Below are 22,068 nucleotides of genomic sequence, written 5' to 3'. Positions count from 1 at the left end.
TGCAGCTGTACAGGGCCCTGGTGAGACCACACCTGGAGTATTGTGTGCAGTTCTGGTCTCCAAATTTGAGGAAAGACATTCTGGCTTTTGAGGGAGTGCAGCGTAGGCTCATGAGGTCAATTCCTGGAATGGCAGGACTACCTTACACTGAAAGACTGGAGCGACTGGGCATGTATACCCTTGAGTTTAGAAGACTGAGAGGGGATCTGATTGGGACATATAAGATTATTAAAGGGCACTTGAGGCAGGAAACATGTTTCCACTGATGGGTGAGTGCCGAACCAGAGGACACAGCTTAAAAATACGGGGTAGACCATTTAGGACAGAGAAACTTCTTCACCCAGAGAGTGGTGACTGTGTGGAATGCTCTGCCCCAGAAGGCAGTGGAGGCCCAGTCTCTGGATTCATTTAAGAAAGAGTTGGATAGTGCTCTCGAGGATAGTGGAATCAAGGGTTATGGAGATAAGGCAGGAACAGGATACTGATTAAGGATGATCAGCCATAATCATATTGAATGGTGGTGCAGGCTCGAAGGGCAGAATGGCCTACTCCTGCACCTATTGTCTATTGCCTGTTATCCAGGATATTTCTTGCTAATGTACTTATTCCAACTCATTCTCATGAAGTTACTTCACCACCTCTTGTTCTTGCCTCTCCTTTCGATAAACCATGTATCCTTGCAAATATAGTAATTTCCTGCCTCAATAATAGCCCGTGCAAATTATTTCTTAAATGCCTACACTATTTTTGAATTATCATCTTAAAAGATGTGACTGTGCTTTCCTCTTATGAGTCCTACCTCATTTCAGTCACTTCCTGCCTTAGTGATACACTTGGCTGTTCAGAATTAGTTCTTAGCTAATTATTTTATTTTCTCACACTTTTGACATATTCCCACCCATAGCAGATTTAAGGGGAGAATAACCTTTTTCCTATTCTTCCCAAGTACTGATTCCTCATTGCTGTCTGGTTTTATAACCGTTGCTTATTTTCTGAGGCCTCTCCCGAGCAGCCACAATTGCCATGCTAACCACCAATGTTTAACACTTATTTCCACTGTTTCTTAAACTCTGTCTGCAAATCATTGTTGACTGAGTTTTTACTGCTTTTATTTCTTGTCTTTATCCAAAAATGTCCTGAAATTATGCATACATATCTCTGAAATATTTAACTTTGACGTGATTTTTTAAGTTGTCTTGTAGGATGTGATTATTGATCAAGCCAAAGGGATCAGTGTTGGGCCCTCAGTTATTTACAGTCCAAATAAATGGCTTGGATGAAGGGAACAAGTCTATTTTTGCTAAGTTCACTGATGATTTAAAAAACAGGTAGGGAAATAAGTTATGAACAGGACATAAGTGAGCTTGCAAAAGGATACAGATATGTGAGTTGACAAAAAGTTGGCAAAGGAATATAGTGTGGATAAATGTGAACTTGTCCACTTTGACAAGAAGTATAGAGAAGAAACATACAATTTAATTAAGAAATTGTAGAGCTCTTGGGTACAGAGGGATATGGGTGACCTGATGCATGAGTAAATGATTAGTATGCAGGGACAGCAAGTGATCAGGAAGACAAATAGAATGTTGTTGTTCATTACAAGGGAAATGGAATACTAAAGGATGGATGTTTTGCCACCGTTTAGTCAGACATTGCTGAGACCTAATCTCGAGGATTTTGTACAATTTTAGTCTCCTTACTACATAATGGACATAAATGACTTAGAAGCAGTTCTGACAATAGCTATTGTGAACAATGTGCATAGGTAACAGCTTTAAATGAAGGTATACCATTTTTGTTTATTTTGCATGTCAACAATGGATTTCATGGCGAAAACACAGAGTTATGGAACATCAAGCAAAATCCTGAAGTTTATTTCACTGAAAATGAATTTAACTTATTCAGTCTCGATGTAGCACTGACCTTGGTTGCTTAACTTTGGGACCATTTTTCTCATTTTTTAAGTTGTTAGCCTTTTGGGGGCCTTGTTTAGTACTTCAGTGCTGCTCATCAACTTTTCTGAATATTATAAATAAGACTGTATACAAAGGTATAGAATAATACTCCACAGACTCTATTTATAAATTGACTTCCAATCCTGCACTTATTCATAATTAATTGCACCAAACTGCTGGCAGCAGTGTTTACACTTCCCCTTTAGACAAGTGAAAATACATTGCTGATGTTTGTTTCCACTGATGATATCTGGACAGCTACCCTTGATTAGCTTTATAAATTAGATTAGAAATACATGGGAAATAGAAGGAAACTGGAATCCTTCAAACTAATTTGTGATCTCCCAGTAGTGGGCTTTTCCACTGTCTCAGTGATCAGCTGAAATACATGGATTTACAAGGGTGAACTTGTATTCATTACTGATGTCATCCTCGAAAAATTGCTAACACCATTAGTTTTGTAAACAAGTGAGCTTGAATGAATGTAACAAAATGTACATTCTTGCAGTGCAAAGTGATTCTAAAAACGTAAAGTAGATTTGAAAATAGCAAACAAACAATAGATAAATGTCAGGTGCTGCATTTTGGGAAAGCAAATCTTAGCAGGACTTGTGCACTTAATAGTAAGGTCCTAAGGAATGTTGCTGAATGAAGAGACCTTGGAGTGCAGGTTCATAGCTCCTTGAAAGCAGCGACGCAGATAGATGGGATAGTGAGGAAGGCGTTTGGTATGCTTTCCTTTATAGATCAGAGTATTGAGTACAGGAGTTGGAAGATTGTGTTGCGACATTGGTTAGGCCACTATTGGAATATTGCGTGCAATTCTGCACTCCTTACTATCTGAAGGATGTTGTGAAACTTGAAAGGGTTCAGGAAAGATTTACAAGGATGTTGCCATCGTTGGAGGATTTGAGCTATAGAGAGAGGTTTATTAGGTTGGTGCTGTTTTCCCTGGAGCTTCGGAGGCTGAGGAGTGACCTTATAGAGGTTTATAAAATTATGAGGGGCATGGATAGGGTAAATAGACAAAGTCTTTTCCCTGGGGTGGGGGAGCCAGAACTAGACGGCATAGGTTTAGGGTGAGAGGGAAAAGATATAAAAGAGACCTTAAGGAGCAACATTTTCACACAGAGGGTAATACGTGTATGGAATGAGCTGCCAGAGGGAGTGGTGGAGGCTGGTACAATTGCAGCATTTAAGAGGCATTTAGATGGGTATATGAATAGGAAGGGTTTGGAGGGATGTGGGCCGGGTGCTGGCTGGTGGGACTAGATTGGGTTAGGATATCTGGTTGACCTGGACAAGTTGGACTGAAGTGTCTGTTTCCATGCTGTATGTCTCTATGACTCTATAATAAAGTGAAGTACCACATTTTTCTGCTGGGGTATATATTTATGTTAGCATATGATTTGCAATTGAGCCTATTAGCTTTTTCTTTGTTCTCATGACATTTCAACGTTTTAATCTATGCAAGCCTTTTTGGCAATTGTTTCCATTTCCTTTATAAAGTTACTGTAATAACTAAAGTAATCTTATTTTACACAGGCAAGGCTCCCTTTATACATGTTGGTAATCATGTTGTATCAGAACTTGGTCCCATAGTACAGTTTGCAAAAGCCAAGGTAAGAAAAATGACTGCTACTTGCATTATTTTACCTATAAATACGACTTCATGTGTCAATGTTTTGGCATGTGCAGTTTTAGCATCTATCTTTAAAAAAAAGTATTTATTGCCATTTTTAATTAAGTACTTTTTCGTTATTCTTCCATACGTAATATTGTCCAAAACTATTATAATGTCCATGATAATTAGTCATGGGTAATTTCTGGCATTTCAAATCCTCTAAATCTATGAATAATTTAACATTGGAGTTTAAGTTAAAAGGATAAATGATTTGGATGCAAGCATAAAAGGTATAGTTAGTAAGTTTGCAGATGACACCAAAATTGGAGGTGCTGTGGACATTGAAGAAAGTTACCTCAGATTACAACGGGATCTTGATCAGATAGGCCAATGGGCTGAGAAGTGGCAGGTGGAATTTAATTTAGATAAATGCGAGGTGCTGCATTTTGGGAAAGCAAATCTTAGCAGGACTTATACACTTAATGATAAGGGTCCTAGGGAGTGTTGCTGAACAAAGAGACCTTGGAGTGCAGGTTCAGATCTCCTTAAAAGTAGAGTTGCAGGTAGATAAGATAGTGAAAAAGGCGTTTGGTATGTTTTCCTTTATTGGTCAGGGTATTGAGTACAGGAGTTGGGAGGTCATGTTAGGCTGTACAGGACACTGGTTAGGCCACTTTTGGAATATTGCGTGCAATTCTGGTCTTCTTTCTATCGGAAGGATGTTGTGAAACTTGAAAGTGTTCAGAAAAGATTTACAAGGATGCTGCCAGGGTTGGAGGATTTGAGCTATAGGGAGAAGTTGAATAGGCTGTGGGGTTGTTTTCCCTGGAGCATTGGAGGCTGAGTGGTGACTTTATAGAGGTTTATAAAATCCTGAGGGGCATGGATAGGATAAATAGTCAAGGTCTCTTCCCTGGGGTGGAGGAGTCCAGAACTAGAGGGCATAGGTTTAGGGTGAGAGGGGAAAGATATAAAAGGGACCTAAGGGGCAACTTTCACGCAGAGGGTGGTAGTGTATGGAATGAGCTGCCAGAGGAAGTGGTGGAGGCTGGTACAATTGCAACATTTAAAAGGCATCTGGATGGGTATATGAATAGGAAGGGTTTGGAGGGATATGGGCCGGGTTCTGGTAGGTGGGACTAGGTTGAGTTGGAATACCTGGTCGGCATGGATGAGTTGGACCGAAGGGTCTGTTTCCATGCTGTACATCTCTATGATAACTTTGTGAAAATAAATTGTTTTTTAGTAAAATAATTAGAATATGCAATCTACAAATATTAAAACAATTTTGACTCACTTTTTCACAACACCTGTATTGGTGATGTGTTTAATTGAAAGGAAATAAGTGCAATTCTACTATTGGTGATTATGGCTTGACTTATGAGTTTACCCACTGTTGAATATTATGACTCTTTAGGGTCACTCGCTAAGTGACGGACTAGATGAAATTCAAAAAGCTGAGATGAAAGCTTATACAGAATTGGTGAATAATATGCTGTTGACAGCAGAGGTAAGTTAGCTCAAAGAATTATAACCTTATCTTTTGTTCCCTTAATACTGAAAACCAATAACTAACACCACAATTGTTATTTTCTGTTCCTTTGATTAATGATTGCAGCTAAAGTTGTCACGTTTAATATATTTTTGCAATTTACTACAGTGTGACTAATTCTTGACTAACTTTTGATAATATGCTTTACCTTACAGCTTTACGTTCAGTGGTGTGATGATAGTACATCAGCAAAGGTGAGAAACTGTCAGCATTCACAACAATTTAACAAAATAAGCTTATAACTTGTGTCAGCATCAACATTGTTAACTTGAGCACTACAGAAACTATTGCATATTTTTCTTCCATTTCAGAAGCATTGCATTCTCAAACATTTTAAAACAGAATAACTTTATAAATATTCTGATTATCATTATCATGGGTCTGAAGTTGCAGGCCAGATTGGGCAAAGAAAGTAGATTTCCTTCCCTGACAGACTCAAGAGAACCAGGGAATTCGAAGACATTCCAATAGTTTAATGATCAATATTGATGAGACTAGCATTTTTTCTCAAGTTTATTTATGAATTAATGGAATTAAAATTCCTCCATCTGCAATGAACTTTACAAAGCTTGTTTTCTTGACCAGGCAAAAAAATTAGTCAGCATCTTGCCAATTTAAATCCAGCTGTGCCACGATAATTATACCTGTAGGTTTGACATCTGTGGTTCATCCTTTGGATGTATGCCTAAGCGAGCCATTCAATGGTAATGTTCATGCCAAATAGAATAGATGAACAGTTGATAGGAAGCTTTCACATAGATTAAAAAATGTGAGCTGTCCTGCTTGATTTTTGGTGAGGTTTAATTATCAAAATCATTGGATCCTATTGGTGCATCTAGTGCCATCAGATTGTTCAAAAATTCAAAATGTCTAATTAATTGGGTGGAAGGTGATTCTGAAAACAAAATCATTGTGCGCAATCCAAAGTGGGAACTTTATGGTGTTCTTATAGCTGAAGGGACAAAATGAATTTAATGAACCTTTGTATGAGATGCAGAAGACAGCAAATTTTATGTATTTTAAAGCATTTTGATGTGGTTAGAGGTATCTTTGCACAGTTTATTCATTCAATTAATCATGCCTAATTAATTTGATATGAATTATCAATGTTTTAAACATTTCAAAATGGCGGCCATCCAAGCTCACATTAGCACTTCACATTTTATACATTATGTATAAATCAACCACTGCTTTTTGAAAGATTCTGATGACTTCAAAGGTCAATGTATACACCACAATCTGGGGTTATGTTAGTTTTAATGAGAAATTTGTAAGTCTTTACTTATATAATCACTATTATGTTTGTACCCCAATACAAAATTTTCATTTATATAATTTATGCTTGAAAGAAACTGATGAGTGAATATGAATATAGAATTTATACCGCAATATCATGTTTTTTTAAAAAATGAGACTTGAACAAGCTAGGGATGAAAGAGTCAGAATTATCAAATCGTGGGATCCTATTGGTGCATCTAGTGCCATCAGATAATTCAAAATATCTAATTAAGTGGGTGGAGGGATGATTCTGAAAACAAAATCTCCGTATGCGATCCAGGTTTATCTGGTACTAGTACATTTATAGATTTTAAGACTTTTATGGTTTTGGATGATTTTACTACTACTTTTAAGTGGTCTATCACACCAACTAAAGGATCAACTGTATAGTTCTTGATATTTTGTATATTGTGTAACATTAAAGACCCTTAATGGACCTTTTGATGGTTTCAGATAACTCGTTCGAGGTATGGTTCACCATATCCTTGGCCTTTAAACCATATATTAGCCTATCAGAAACAATGGGAAATAAGGCGCAAGATGAAGGCAATTGGATGGGGTGGAAAATCTCTAAAGCAGGTTAGTCCCTGTGTTGCCATTGTTATATTTATTAGTTGTTTTCTAACTCAGTGCCGATAATACAAAAGTTTGTATTGCATGAAAGTATTTACTATTTTTAAAATAAATTATTTTTGAGATAGAATTGATTTTTTGGATTCAAACTGGAATTCAAATGCTGGAGTTTCTTCCCTAAAAGTTCGTCATTATGTATGTTCTATCTTCAGGCCAGCAAGTTGTGGTCTTATATATATGTTGCATGATAGAATCTTGCAAAACTTTCAGCAAACACATGCACTGTTATTATTTGAGAAATTTAAAGTTCAGATGGGTTGATCTTGCTGCCTTAGGTACTTTGAAAATGTCTCTGACCCTAAGTCCAGGCTTGGAAAATTTAGCCAGTTATGTGAGACTTAATCGGAAACTTATTGACAAGTACAACATAGTTTAGTCTCTAGCATGACTCTGAAATTAACCAGAGTAACAGAACTGAGCATAATACCCGATATTACCCCTAAATCATCACAGCTCTTTCCCAAAACCTGTGTCCACTACCCCTTCCAATCTAAACATTCTGACTGGAAGACTTTTCCAAGTACCCATGTACATTCTCGCCTGAGTCGTTCTTTCGCCACTACTACAGCCACATGCACACAGACAAACTCACCTGTTAGAAGATTTGTAAACCTTGCCTACTACCCCAGCTGAAAATGCCAATTTGATCAGGAGCAGACAACTTCCTGTGCAATTGCTATCAAACAGAAGATTTCCATTTTCTGTTCATCCTTTAAGACCCATCTCTTTGATCAAATATTGGCCACCTCTCTTAGTACCTCTTCTATGGCTTAATGCACCTTTTCACTGATTTTACTTCTGCTCGGGGACATTTTCATTAAAGTGAAGAATCCGTTAAATACAAGTTGTTGCCCATGCATCTGCAAATACCAGTTATCAAAATGATCAAATTAGCCACATCTGAGACCTGCATGAAGCTATTGTTATAAATTCACTTGTATATTGTGACTATTAATTCCCAAATGGTATGTTATATTCAGTTAAAATTCAATTGAGTGTCAATTGGCACCAACGAACTTGATACCATCCAAGTAAATGACAATATCTTGACAAACAAAAATACACTTAACCAAATTGGATGCCACAATTTTAAATTCACTCATGCTTTTCGACTTTATAAAGTGTGTAGCAATAAACTGCTCCTACACTTTGATTAAACACCATTGCCTGTAGCTCTGGCAGCTAATCTACTGTGAAGCTGTTTATTGCCTTGCACACTCCTTCTGACAATTTATTACTTAAAGCTGTAACATGATTCGCACAATATTAGTCATCACCGTATAGTTTCAACACAACATCCTCTAACTTGTACTCTATTGATTTAACAATTACTTAAACATTTTTTTCATTTGTTAATTGTTGCTGAACAATGAGAAACATTTTCAACATTATCTAGGTCAATGAGTTCATTACCATTTGTGGAGAGAAAGTCGTCATTTTTTAAATGTTTAATGATATATTTAACCATATTAACTTTAATCTGTGTTCTTTTTATTAATTTTATTCATTCATGTGATGTGAATGTTGCTTGGACAGCCAACATTTATTGCTCATCTTTAATTGCCCTTGGGAATGTGGTGATGAGCTGGCTTCTTGAACTGCTGCAGTCCTTGTGGATTCCATTTGAATTTTATCTGATTAATTTTCTGTTCATTCGAATTTGGGTGACTCTGCTGACACCCATTCCATTTTAATATTGCAGTTTGAGTTCCTTTTATATAATTTGTGAATCAGAAATGTTCGCATACGAAGAGGGTCATCGGTAGAGATTGAGGATGACGGAGTGGTCACACATAGAAAGATGCCATCATGAAAGTTTGTGATACATCACTGAGACTGTTTAGCAGCACTGATAGAACAGGAGGTTGTATTGATGACAGGCATATTTACAGCTGCTCTCAACCCTTGGTTTAGTCTTTGCTGGTGGTAGCATGGTCACCTCTGGATCAGAAGGTCATGAATTCAAATCCTGCTCCATGACATGAGTACATAATGCAATATGAAGCTTCAATGCATACGCCATAAATACTGTTTTTAGTGTGCAATGTTAAATAAAGGCCTTTTCTCCCCACTTGAGAGAAAGTTAGATAAATTAAGAGCAGGAGAGCTTTCTCTGAGTCTTGGTAAATATTTATCTCTCCAAAAATATTTCTAAAACTGATTATTTGATTATTCTCTTATCTGTGGAATCTTACATTGTTTAATTTGGCTTCTGTGTTTCTGGCGCCGGCAAGGTAGGCAGTGTTCAGGCTCCTGGGCCTGTCCACTCCAGGCAGCTGTTTCCGCCCATTTATCCTTACCCTTTTCATCATCTTTGGTTTTAATTTTCTTCTTCATCTTCCTTTTGGCGATGGCGAAGAATGTGACATTGTGGAGGAGAGCAACCAGAGCAGGCAAGGCAGTGACCTGGCCAGGCTTCGGCAAGACAACATTCGAAGCAGCGGTGATGTGGTATGTCCGGAGTGGGAACTCCAGGTGGCAGCTTCAGCAGAGCCAAGGACGCCTGGTTGTGATAAACCTGCAGCAGGGATTCTAGGTGTCATCGAGGTGGTAGTGGTGCCAGGGACTCCTGGTTGCAGTAGGCCTGGAGAGGATCTTCTGGTTATCAGCGTGGTGGTGCTGGCAGCTTGTGATTGTGGTAGGCTTGGAGCCAGGGCCCTGTGATTGTGGGGCCGGTGCTGGTCCAGCATAAAACCCGGCCTCAGCGACCCATCTGCAAAGTGGGCCCAGCAACAAAGTGATAGTGCCTGAAGAATGACACTGCTGGTGGGTCCAGTGCAGGTGTTGTTGGTCAGCTGGTTCAGGACACAGGACTTGTGGTCGAGGCAGTGGAATAAAGAGGACTTTCTTCCATCTTTATCTTTTATTCTTCGTAAAATATTCAAATAGCCCTAGATTTTGGTAACAGTTGAAGCGTTTCACTATATTTCATTGTGTTGTTCATTGTAGAGTACAAGTGACAAATAATCATTCATAATTCCTTATTTACAGGCTATGTTTCAAAACTACTTCAGTGCCTGTAATGGACTTGGAATGTTCATGGATTGTAAACTGTCGCCATGTACACGTTAATTCTTTGAAATAAATTATTTGTGTATAAGCTGGTCAACATCCACAGTAGACCTCTGAGAGATTCGTTCTTAACATATTGGCTTTTCTGAAAAACCAATTGCAAAATTATGAGCCATTGCATATAAAGATTATCTTGACCTGTACTGTACATTTCATTTCTGATCTTTTGATCATTGCTGTCAAAGAAATGTGCAGCAAAGTCCCCTGAAAAGCTCTGAGTGGGTTAGAGTTGGGGGAGAGGACATTTCCATTTATTATAGCACTAGTTGGCATATTCTGGAAAGTATTTAATGATCCAGTTTTCTTAACTAATGTAGGTGGGTGAGTTGAGTAGGATTTGGGGTGATGACTGTTCCACGTTTATAAACTCCCTGTTCGTGTTGTCAAGTTGGTGTTTGTAAAATGCTCGGGAAAAGCATTACATGGTCCCTTTAAAAGATGGTGTTTTTTTCCCTCTGCTTAGAGATTAGATTTAATAATGGATGTTTGAACAGCAACTTTAAAGTTTGCAGATGCACAGAATACCCAAATTGAAAAATTTTGTATCAAAGGCCAAGCAGCAGTTTTTATCAAGACAACAGGTTTTAAATTAAGCCAATTAATTTACATCAGGTCCTTAACTACCAAAAACCTATTAAATTTAAATCTGATGGCTTTGACAACATGGGACCAATCCTATTCTAAGACATTGATATATTGTCTTGGGTGTAAAAGAAGGAGGTAGTTGGACAGAGCCCCAGAGCTAACTGCCATCTGCTAATAGCTATCAGCTCTTAGAGAAAGCACCATCTATTTATTACGATATTGCAGCACACCATCTAAATTCCTGACCAAAGAATCTACAGAGAAAACATTCCTAACAGAAGGATCAGTAGAAAAGACACACAAAGTTCCAGAAGATGGAGCCTGGCTATAATTTTTGAGACTAAATTCTATTTTTTTTTATGTGAGTGGGACTGGTATTTATTAGAACAGCATACCATTTGAATCTTATGTTGTTTGGGAATAGGAGAAGGGATTTGTTTGGTTTGTTAATAGTTTTGTTAATTTGTTCACTGTTAAAGTTAGATAAATAAATTGCTAATTGTAAAATGAGTGTCAGGGGTTTGTTTTATTTAGCCACTAGAAGTTGCTGAAAAGCGGGTTACACCCCTTCTCTCACTCCTTTTAACAGATTATAGGGTGAGGTGCTCCTCTTTGGGTATTTTGGTTTAAGTTCGGGGGGAGGCGCAGTCAACCTCTGCTTTATAACACAGACATCTTAAACATCAGGTTATGACAATTAAGGTTCTACTCTTCTTCAACTCTGGCGTTTTGCATCGAAATCTCTACAGTTGTCTTCACCCTCAGCAGCCTCCCTCACTTTCACTCACTCTGTTTGTTCTCTCTCATGAATAAATGGGAATTATTGGATTTAAATTTAAATTTCTTCAAAACATGAGTGGTAGATGGATCATAGATCACAGTCTCTGATATTTCTGAAAGTTAGTTTTTCAAATTGTTGAAGGGCTAACACAAACCTCAATGCTTTCCTTTCAACTGAGGAGTGCTTTTGGTGACTAGGATTAAGCTTGCTTAAAAATGTGATTATCTGGACACTATAATAACATAATTCCTGTATCTTTAATAATGTTAGTCCCACATCTTAAATGTGATCAGGCTTGGATCAGGCTTCTGGATCTACTATTCTTTAACTTTGGAGTTCTGTACTGCAAGCTATCTCCTGTGCTCTCTTACTGGCTTGCTTGCATGTTTTGTCTGCTTGGCTATCCCAGAAGTCTAACTCATTCTGAACAGGGTCCTTTATTATCAATAGTTTAATTCTTTTAGGCAACACACCATTTCAACTAAATTCTGCTGAAAGATATTGCCTGTAGCCTTGTTGTTCTAAACTGAAAATTGAATAGCCTAACATCTATTGTTTGAAAAGTATTAGAACTAATTATTGAGAAAGTAATAACAGAAAATTTGGAAATTGATAATCGAACCAAGCAGAGTCAATATGGCTTTATGAGAAGGAGATCGTGTCAGGCTAATTTTATTTTAAGAATTTTTCGAGCAAGTCTCAACCAAAGCAAATGGAGAGTCACCAGTAGATATGCTGTATTTGGACTTTATGAAGGTGTTTGATAAAGTACCTCACAAAAGGTTAAGTCACAAAATAAAAGCCCATGGTGTTAGAGGTAGAACATTGGCATGGATAGAGAATTGGATCATATGCAGGAAACAGAAAGTGGTTATAAGGGTTTCTTTTTGAGGATGGTGACACATGACCAGTGGGGGATCACCGGGATCATTTTGTGACTGCAACTGTTTACAATGTATGTTAATGACTTCGAGGAAGCAAGTGAATGTTCTGGAGCCAAATTTGCGGACAAGACAGAAACAGGCAGGTTATGAGAGGGATACCAACAGTTTATACAAGACATTGATTGATTAGGTAAGTGCAGAAAAAAGCTGGCAAATGGAGTATAATGTGGGAAAATGCAAAGTTGTTCATTTTGAAAGAGAGAACAAAAGAACAGAACATTATTTAAATGGAGAAAATGTGCAGAAAGCTGCAACACAAAAGGACTTTGGGTATACTTGTACACAAAACACTGAAAGCTTGCACACAAGTGTGACAGGCAATCAGGAAGACTAATGGAATGTTGGCCCTTATTTCAAGAAATTGGCATCTAAGTAGGGAAGTCTAATTATAACTGGACAACTTCTTTTTTACTTTTTGCTTTTTTTTGTTTTAGTTTTAATGTTTTTTTAAAAAGTTTTTTCCTGCTAGTTTATTTTCTGGTGAGAGGCAGCAGCAGTGGCAGTATCAGGTTTGTTGCATCAGGTAGTCAGCTAGATATCCATTGCAAGGCAGTGATAGAGGGCCCAATCTGGGATTCTCAATGAGTTCCTGATGCCCCTCACATGGACCAAAGGTGAGACCAAGGATTGGCACACAGACCAAGGGTAAAGCCAAAGGCCCTGTGTGGGTAGTGCCTGGATCAGGACTTTGATGGTCTGAGATCCTAGGAGTGAGATGAACGTGACAGTGGAGGTTCCCCTGATGCCTGCAGCAATAATGAGAGCAAGGAGATCGAGCTAGTGCGAGAAGGCATGCCAAAGACAAGGAGATCAAATCCTTGTAGGAAGTGCAGAAATCAGCATAGCTGAGCACTTAAGAAAGATTACAGTGGTTGAACGTTTAGCTTTATTTCTTTTTTCTTTGATTTAATATTACAAAGGACTCCAGTGTTAACTTTTAACTTTGTTTCTTATTTCTTTCTACCTTGTTCTTAAACTTTTGTACCAAGGTACTTGTACCTAAGATGACGCCATATGTGGCGACATTGAAAACTTTTCACTGTAATTTTGTACTTGAGTACATGTGACAATGTCTAAATAACCACATCTGGAGTACTGTGAACAGTTTTGGTAAATGCTGTGAACTGGATATACTTGGACAATTTTCCATATTGTCAGGTAGATGAGCGTTTTCTAGTTGTACTGCAATAGCTTGGACAGTGAAGTGGCTAGTCCTGGAGCACAATCTTCAAGATTGCTGGACTGTTGTTAGGGCCCAGAGCCTACTGTGTCTTGTTTGTGATGTCTTAAAATGAATTAAATTGATTGAAGGTTGGCGTCTATGATACTGGGGAATTGAGGAGATGGATCATCCATTCGGCACTTCTGGCAGAAGATAGAGCTCTTCTTGAATGTTCTGTTGTGCAGGGTCACTGGTGCCTGCCTATAAGGTACACCCACTAGTGACCTCTTAATATTTCTTATCTCTACCCAAACTGATTCTACGCCTTGATCTTTCAAGTTAAGGTCAACTCTTAACACTGAAGTAATTCTGTCTTTAATTAATAGAGCTATTTGCCACTTTTTCCTAGCTTCATGTGATTTCAAGATGTGAAACATGATTCAACAGTCAATCCCTGTCTTGGTCATGTTTCAACTGTCTTTATAATGCTTATCAGATCATACTTTTTTTCTTTGTGTGAAAGCAATTCATCACTTCTCTTACAAATGCTTTCTGAAATTAGATACAATTTTTAAAACATTTTTGCAAACTCTGGCCTTGCTTAATGGTGCCCTTTTATGTTTGCATATTCTGCTCTTTCATGTCATACTCTGGTAGTCATTACCCATTTCCTGCCCTGCTGTAATTGTTGTTTTCCTTAAATTTACTATATCTCCCCTAATTTGATATCCACCCCCCCCCCCCCCCAACTTTTTAAAGGCCTTACACTGCCCTACTGACATCATTCACCAGAACATTGATCCCATCATGCTTCCAATGTGGGACATTCCTAACAGTCTGAACCCAGTGCTCCAGGACCTGAACCTATTTCTCTCATGGCAATCTTTGAGCCACGTGTTCATGTCTCTAATCTTAGACACTTGGCACATAATTCCCAGGCTCTGATCCGCTCTTGTAATTGCAAAATCAATGTGGCTGGACTAGTTGAGTTTTAAATCATTAATAAACATATAGAGTGCTGATGATGGGAGTTTAAATGTTAGTAGTGATACTGAATGTGAAAGGGAGATGCTTGCATTTTCTTTTGTAGGAGATGGTCATTGCCCAGTACATGTGAGGCACTAACATTACTTGTTGCTTAGTAAACTCAAGCCTGAAGATTGTCCAGGTCTTGCTGCATACAGGCACTGATTGCTGAGAAATAACAAATGGAAATGAATGCTGGGCAATTATCGGTGAACGCCCGCATTGATTTGGACCTTGATTCGGAGGGAAGGTTGTTGAAAGCTGAAGGTGGTTGACATTAAGACACTATCCTGAAGATCTCCTGCAGTGATGTCAAGTAGTTGAGATGATTGACTTCCAACAACCACAACTACCTTAATTTGTCCTAGGTAAGATTTCAACCAGTGAAAAGTTATCTTCCAATTCAAACTGAATCCAGTTTTACTCAGGCTTCCACACTTGGTCAAATGCTGCCTTATTGTCAAGCGCAGTCACTCTTACCACAGTGTACTGCTGGTAAGAGGGGTGAATGCTTAGGGTGCTGCATGGACGCACCACCACCTATACAGTCCCCTCCAAGCTACACAGCATCCAGATTTGGAACTGTATCACTGTTACTTCATTGTTATTGGGTCAAAATCATGCAACTACATCCCTAACGCAACATGGATATCCTTACTCCTCAAGGACTGCAGCAGTTCAAGAACCACCTTCTCAATTGAAAATGAACAATGGATTTTGGCCCAGCAGCGACCCCAATTTCCATAAATGGATAAAGGGAAAAAAATTGCCTTTATATGATGGAAGCACTTACCACAAAATGGAAAAGTCTGCTGTGCCTGCCTCTTGTTTTCTTATTTTACTAAAGAGTTGATATCAACATTTTGCTCTGTAAATAGGAGTTCAAAACTCCCTTTTGGCTCGTAAAGTTGCCACCTGTCAGGTTAAGAATAGACTACTAATACTGTTCTAATAAGAATTCTCAATTACAGAGCCATGAAATTAATGCCAGTGCCTTATTTTAATTTTGATGATTCGGTTTTTAAAATCAACAATTTTTAAAGCTTTTGAAGAACCGTCAAGACACAAGTTTACTGAACTTCTCTGATATTAAATTTTCAATGTAGAATCTGATGTAGGGTATTACCAACCACAAATTTAGCAGTTTTTGAAATCTAATTTCAAAGAATATTGTATTTATATGAAATGCTAGTGGTATATACAGTATTCAGTCAGGAATATTATCTGTCTTATATTTAGAGTTTTCAACCCAAAAGCGAGAAGACCTTTAGGCACTCAATGCCAAGCTTTACAAGTCTATCATTTGTACAAATTTTAACATTTTCCTTCTGATTGACTGCTAGGTGCTCGAAGATGTGGATCGATGCTGTCAAGCTCTCTCTCAAAGGCTGGGTACCCAACCCTATTTCTTTACCAAACAGTAAGTTGCATTGGAATGACTAAAGATATAATGTTAAGGAAAAGGTATGGTCTTTTTAGACGAGGGACATATTCACTTGATTGTTGTATTCTCGCTAGTTCCACATATTTAATACAAAAGAATTCTACCACCGTGTACTTCATTTCATCAACAGCGTTAAGAAACTTTGGCAAATGAAGCACTCAGAAGCCATGCATTTTGCTATTTGAAGTGCAGCATTCTATATGAGGGATGGCTTTTTTACGCACAATAGCTTCAGAGGACACAGACCTTTTTTTCTTCACTGAGAAATGAAGAGCAACTGTCAGTGATCAGAAGACATTATCCTACACACATTTTAAGTGTACTATTTTGGTATATTTAATTTATGTTCATTTGGGAAAAATGTAATTAATCTGTTAATGGCAGGTTTATTCATAAGGCTGATGTACCTGTATAATAAATTACAGTAATAAAAATTAAGATGGTCTGCGTCTGTGAAATCTATAGAGATTGGCCTAATTTAGTTAGGAAATGTCAACAGCTTTTTGGGGAACTGAAGTAGTATGTTAATATCCCTTGCAATGACCTTTTCTTAACCTCTTCCTTGCAACAGAATATTGCTACAGGCATCAATGTTGCCTTTGAAAATAATGATAAGCTAACCCTTTCATGTTTGTGCCATAGGCCAACAGAACTGGATGCATTGGTGTTTGGTCATCTGTTCACCATCCTTACAACTCAGCTGACCGATGATGCACTTTGTGAAAAAGTAAAAAATTATGAAAATCTCATCAAGTTTTGCAGAAGAATAGAGCAACAATACTTTGAAGAGCATGATCAGGAGAGTGTTTTGAGTTCAGTATCCAGGTGTTCAAGAGGTTCTTCCACAAAGTAATTAATAAAGAACAAAAGGAGGGAATGATTATTGAAATAATTAATATTATATCAAACTACATAAAAACTGAAGGCTGTTGAAAAAAAATGATTTCCAAGTTGTGTGTGATTAACACAGTTACAGTTCAATCTCCTGTAACATTTTTTCATGTAAGATTATTCAAAAATCTGCAGACTTTAATTATTAGCAAGATGACCCTGTGCTTTATTTTATATTTAATATAAATTTAATGACAATTTGATGGAATTGTGTTTGTGAAAAACCAATTAAAGAGTAATTGGGAAACTCTAAATGTCCTCTTTGATCACAGTGCTTTTAAATATGAGCAAACACAGTGACTCCTGATTATCCCCCACAAGCACAAAAGGGTACAATTTGCATTACACATTAGAGGATTATAACGTTAGCTGTTCTAGGCTCAACTGGTAATCTGCTCTCTTTGTGTTTTAACAAGTAAGTATTGAAAGAAGATCCTTGCTTTACAAGGTGATTAGTCCCCTTTTCATATTAACATTCATGGGCTTACTCCCTCTAGAAATGACTTGGAAAGAGGGTCAGCCCACTTGAAAGTAGCTTGCTTGTCCAAGTACAGGCAACAGAGTCCTCCCTATTAGCTGGTTTCTCTACATTTGGGCAAAAATTCCCTTTATGAGAGGTTTGCTTTGCCTAGATATTTTCTGAGTAAGTATATAATACAAAATAGAAATATATTTAATTTTAGTGAGATGTTTAAAATGTATCTTTATAATTAAATTTGCCTTCATACAGATTGATTGGTCTGGGCATACCTTGGCCTGCAGGTGTATCATTGATAAACTTAGGTTTATGCTGCACTTTTCATGATTTCTACACACTGAAACATACCAGGATTATTATATGCAGTTTTAGTCTCCTTACCTCAGGAAAGATATACCAGCAAAGGCTTACCAGACTGAATCCTGGCATTGCAGGTTAATCTCATAAATGAGAAGAGATTGGGTCAACTAGACCTATGCTGAAAAATGTGTTGCTGGAAAAGCACAGCCCGAAACGTCGATTCTCCTGCTTTTTGGATGCTGCCTGACCTGCTGCGCTTTTCCAGCAACACATTTTTCAGCTCTGATCTCCAGCATCTGCAGTCCTCACTTTCTCCTCAACTAGACCTATATTCACTGGCATTTAGAAGAATAACGGGGTGGGGGATCTCGCTGAAATGTGTAACATTCTGACATGGCTGGACAGATTTGATGCAGAAATTATGTTTCCCTTGGCAGGGAAATCCAGAGCAAGAAGACACTGTCTCAAGATACACAGTAGGCCATTCAGACCAAAATAAGAAATGTCTTCTCTCCGGGGGTGGTGAACTTGTGAAATGCTCTACCACTGAAAAAGTATATATTTAAGAATATACTTTAGAAAGAAATAGATTTCTGGAAGCTAAAAGGATATGGATAAAACATGTATGGTGTTTGAGGTGGAGGATCTGCAGTGATCAGTGTGAATGAAAGAGCAGGATTGATTGAATGAATGCCTACTCCAACCCCAATGCTTCTACATTTCTATTGCAGTGCTTTATAGTTAATTAAGTATTCACTGTTACAATATTGTAAAAATAGACAATTTACAAGTTGCAAAGTTCCACTACAATAATGTAATGAAGACCAATCTTTTTATATTGAGTGATAACCGTTGGCCCAGAATAATTCCTAACTTATCTTCAAAATAATGCCATAGGATCTTCTCATCTAAATAAGAGAGCAGAAAGGACCTCAGTTTCATGTCTCATCCAAGAAGTGGCATCTCTGATATTTAAGAGTGTGCTCAATCTTGATTCTAATGCTCAAGTCCTGAAGTGGAATTTGAACTATAACATTATAACTCTCCGATGAGAGGGCTGCCATCTTAGTTTAGATCAGATGTAATAAATATAGGACTGGAATAGGCCATTTATTCCCTGACCTATTCCCCAATTTGGTGAGATTATGGTTGACCTGCACCCTAAATATTGTTCCATATCCCTTAATACCTTTGGCTAACAAAGGTGTAGCATCAGTTGTCATTTGTGAAGAGAGTTTCAAACTTCTATCACTCTTTGCTTGAAGCGGTTTCCTAATTTTGTCACGATAAGTCTGACTCTAATTTTGAGGTATGTGCTTTAACCCTAGACTGACCAACTAATTGGGAATAGTTCTCCCAACCTATCCCCTCTCTGTTCCCTTTAACATCTTGTGTAAATCAGTTCAATTACCATTACCTTCTAAATTCCACAGACTATAAACCTAGTTTGTTTAATTACTCCTTATCACTTAAATGTTGGAGTCCAGGTATCATTCTAATATGTATTGCATTCTATCAAAGGCCAATACATTCTTCTCAAAAGAATATGCATTTTGAAGAGTTAACCAAATGAATACAATGAAAATTTGTCCACGAATATTTCCTCTAAGTGTAATGCCAAGATCTGTAACGCTAATTGCCAATTCACTAACGGTTCAATATTTTACTGCCGTTATGTCACTGACCATCATAGTGTCTACTTGTGCAGAATACAAAATAAATGCCAGCACAAATAAATGCATCAAGCATATAATTTCATATCATAATGTGAACTAATTACCCTTGTGGATTACTTTAGTGCCTGTCTTTTATGTTAATTTGCCTGCTCTAGTGCTTCCCAGTGCCTGCAGCATGATTGATGGAAAGCGGCTGACTTTCAACACTGAAGATTGGCTTTAGACAACATGCTTGAGAAATTCTGGGCAAAGAATTCCTGACTGCATAATTCATATTTCTTAGTATGGGCAGCTGTGGGCTGTCTAGCTGACTGGGAACTGTAAACCATCACCAACAGATGGAGTGGTGACAGTGACTAAACAACAGCTTCATGTTCTATAAAGTCACTGCCACTGCCTCTTATCACACCATATATAGATGCTGTCTCCATACCGTCCTCTAGATTACACATTTTGCCACTATCTGAGCTGGCAGTTATGAGTATGAAGTCAGCTGTTGCTGCTTTATCTTCTTCACTTCCACACTTTCCTCCACTCTCCAGATGTATTTCTCAAATATCTGAGTTCAGAAAGATTGTGTGGTGAAGAGGTGCATGCTTACACCATCTGCAGTTTGTAAATCAGAAGAGTGTACAGGATGAAGGGGAGGTAGGCAGAGAATTAGGTGTGAAAATATCATCACTTTGATGGCTTTGCCCATAACCTCAGTGCTAAGGGGTTAGGGCATTTGATCTGCCTCAAATGACGTACCACCTTGTCTTGCAAGAGTGAGGAAATGTTAGTGACTGTGGTACATTTTGTTTTGGTGTTGTGTGCAATGCTGTGGTTAAATATTTGTCAGTCTGTGAAAGCTGAGAGATTTGGGAATGCAGTTTGCAGTGGAGCTAAATATCTTGAGGGAGCCATGCGGTTGTCAGATGTGAGTCATGATCGAGAGAGACAGTTGTTTGGCGAGTGGGGATCTAGTTTTTGAGCAGTCTGATATTGGCACTGCAATTGGTAGGACATGACTTTTGAAGCTGTGCTTACTAACCTTGAGGTTATTGAAATTCTTATGGTGCTGTCTTGGTCTTGATAACTATACTTTCTGCACTCCCCAACATGTGACTGAGTGATGATTTGACCTTGAAGACACGGCGTTTATTCTCTCCCATCCAAGGTCTCCGCAAAAGAATCTCAAAATGTTAGTGCTGTCATGTTGCACCACTCTTCAGTGTTTTCCAGAAAAAATAAGCTCACCAGAGTCTTCCGTCAGCTGCAGTAGCCATATTGCAACTTCTCCTTAAGTGGTGCAGGCTAGCCTTAATTGGTGCTGGCTACTCACAATAACTAACAATGCTGAAATTGTTTAAAACAGTAGCATGCTGCCAGCATTGCAGTTAATGGGCATGGTTGAGGGAGCAATCAGATGTAGCCGCATAAGGTTCTGTCTTCACCTTGTATGTGTGTGTACTTTGATGTGAACCTTAACTTAAATTTACTGAAGGCTTCTTTAATGTTGTATTGCTTTTCTTGTTCAAAGAAATGATTGTGATGAAAAGCTAAGATCTGTGGCATATTTTATGCATGTATAGATGGATTTATTGTATTATTTGTTTTGTGCAATCTTAATATTGCATGGTAGCATAACACATTTGGGTATGTTTAATGAGTTGTATAGATTTTCTTTACAAAATATCAGGCTCTGCTTCAATGTAGAGCACTGTTATTCGAAAATTAAGCTAATCTTGCAACAATGATATCCCATTTCCTCTTAGTGCTAGACATTTCCACAAAATTGAAAATTTAATCTCAATTTTTTCAAAGCCTACAGAATATAGTAAACATCTAACTGTTCCAACAATCCATCTGTAAACCTGTATTTTGGAGACTTGCCTGTCTATTAAAATTGAATGCAGTCAGTGTAACGTTTGTCAATATCTGTTTGTTTCACTATATAACTCAGTAATTTCATTCTTAAATGTTAACATTTGCTGACATTTTGATGAGAAACTGTTTGCAGTGTAATTTGTACAGAACTAATACACAATAGAATTTTCTAAGTCTTTCTTTCTAACCATTTCATTTCTAAATTTGCAGATATTTGAATTACTAATAATGTGACTGGAATGTTTTGAATTGAGATTGCAAGTCCCCCATGGCAGTGTGATAGGTTTTGAATATTGGAAAGAAAGCTAAAAAAGAACAAGTGATGACATGTAAGTCAGGAGCAAAGAAGTGGGTGAACAAAAGTCTGTGTGGTTTGCAAACCTTATAAAAAAAATTTATACTAATTGAGTACAGAAGGTAGCTTTTATAAAATAATGGAAGTATTAATTCCAACCAAAATTTGCCTGATATGTGCTAAAATATATTTTGCTGTATCTTTTGCATTCTAGAATTGGAATAAACCTAATGTGAGCTGATCTTGCACATCACGCCAGGAAGTTTAAAGAAAGCAAAATAAGAAACACAGTTTAACCACAGTTCAAAAATCAAAAGTGAAATTAAATGCCAAATCCCACAATTTTATCAAAAACTTGAAGTGCTCAAATTGTTACAAAACACAGCATATTTTAAACTTTTTTGAAATATGCGGACTTTTCGATGCATTACAATTCATTACTCAAGCACTGAAATAGCTTGAAGAAGATGCATATCAAATACTAGGTGATATCCTTTTGTAGC

At 37.7% G+C, this 22,068-nt stretch overlaps 1 protein-coding gene across 1 annotated transcript in view; it reads left to right on the top strand.

Annotated features, from left to right (window-relative positions):
- The window catches only part of mtx2 (metaxin 2), a 106,590-nt gene extending 85,287 nt beyond the window's left edge, over positions 1-21,303 (top strand). Inside the window, exons 5-10 of the mRNA XM_043693536.2 lie at positions 3,501-3,577; positions 4,997-5,089; positions 5,287-5,325; positions 6,863-6,988; positions 15,956-16,032; positions 16,699-21,303. Of these exons, the coding sequence (XP_043549471.1) occupies positions 3,501-3,577; positions 4,997-5,089; positions 5,287-5,325; positions 6,863-6,988; positions 15,956-16,032; positions 16,699-16,909 (623 nt within the window). The 3' untranslated portion in view covers positions 16,910-21,303. The remainder of the gene's footprint in view (positions 1-3,500; positions 3,578-4,996; positions 5,090-5,286; positions 5,326-6,862; positions 6,989-15,955; positions 16,033-16,698) is intronic.
- Positions 21,304-22,068: the final 765 nt, after the last annotated feature.

Source organism: Chiloscyllium plagiosum, unplaced genomic scaffold (genome assembly GCF_037043375.1).
Source record: "Chiloscyllium plagiosum isolate Xiang-an unplaced genomic scaffold, Cpla_swu_hap1 HiC_scaffold_7, whole genome shotgun sequence".
Classification (NCBI taxonomy): domain Eukaryota; kingdom Metazoa; phylum Chordata; class Chondrichthyes; order Orectolobiformes; family Hemiscylliidae; genus Chiloscyllium; species Chiloscyllium plagiosum.
Note: the sequence above shows the minus strand (reverse complement) of the source record. Positions and strands in the feature narration are given on the sequence as shown.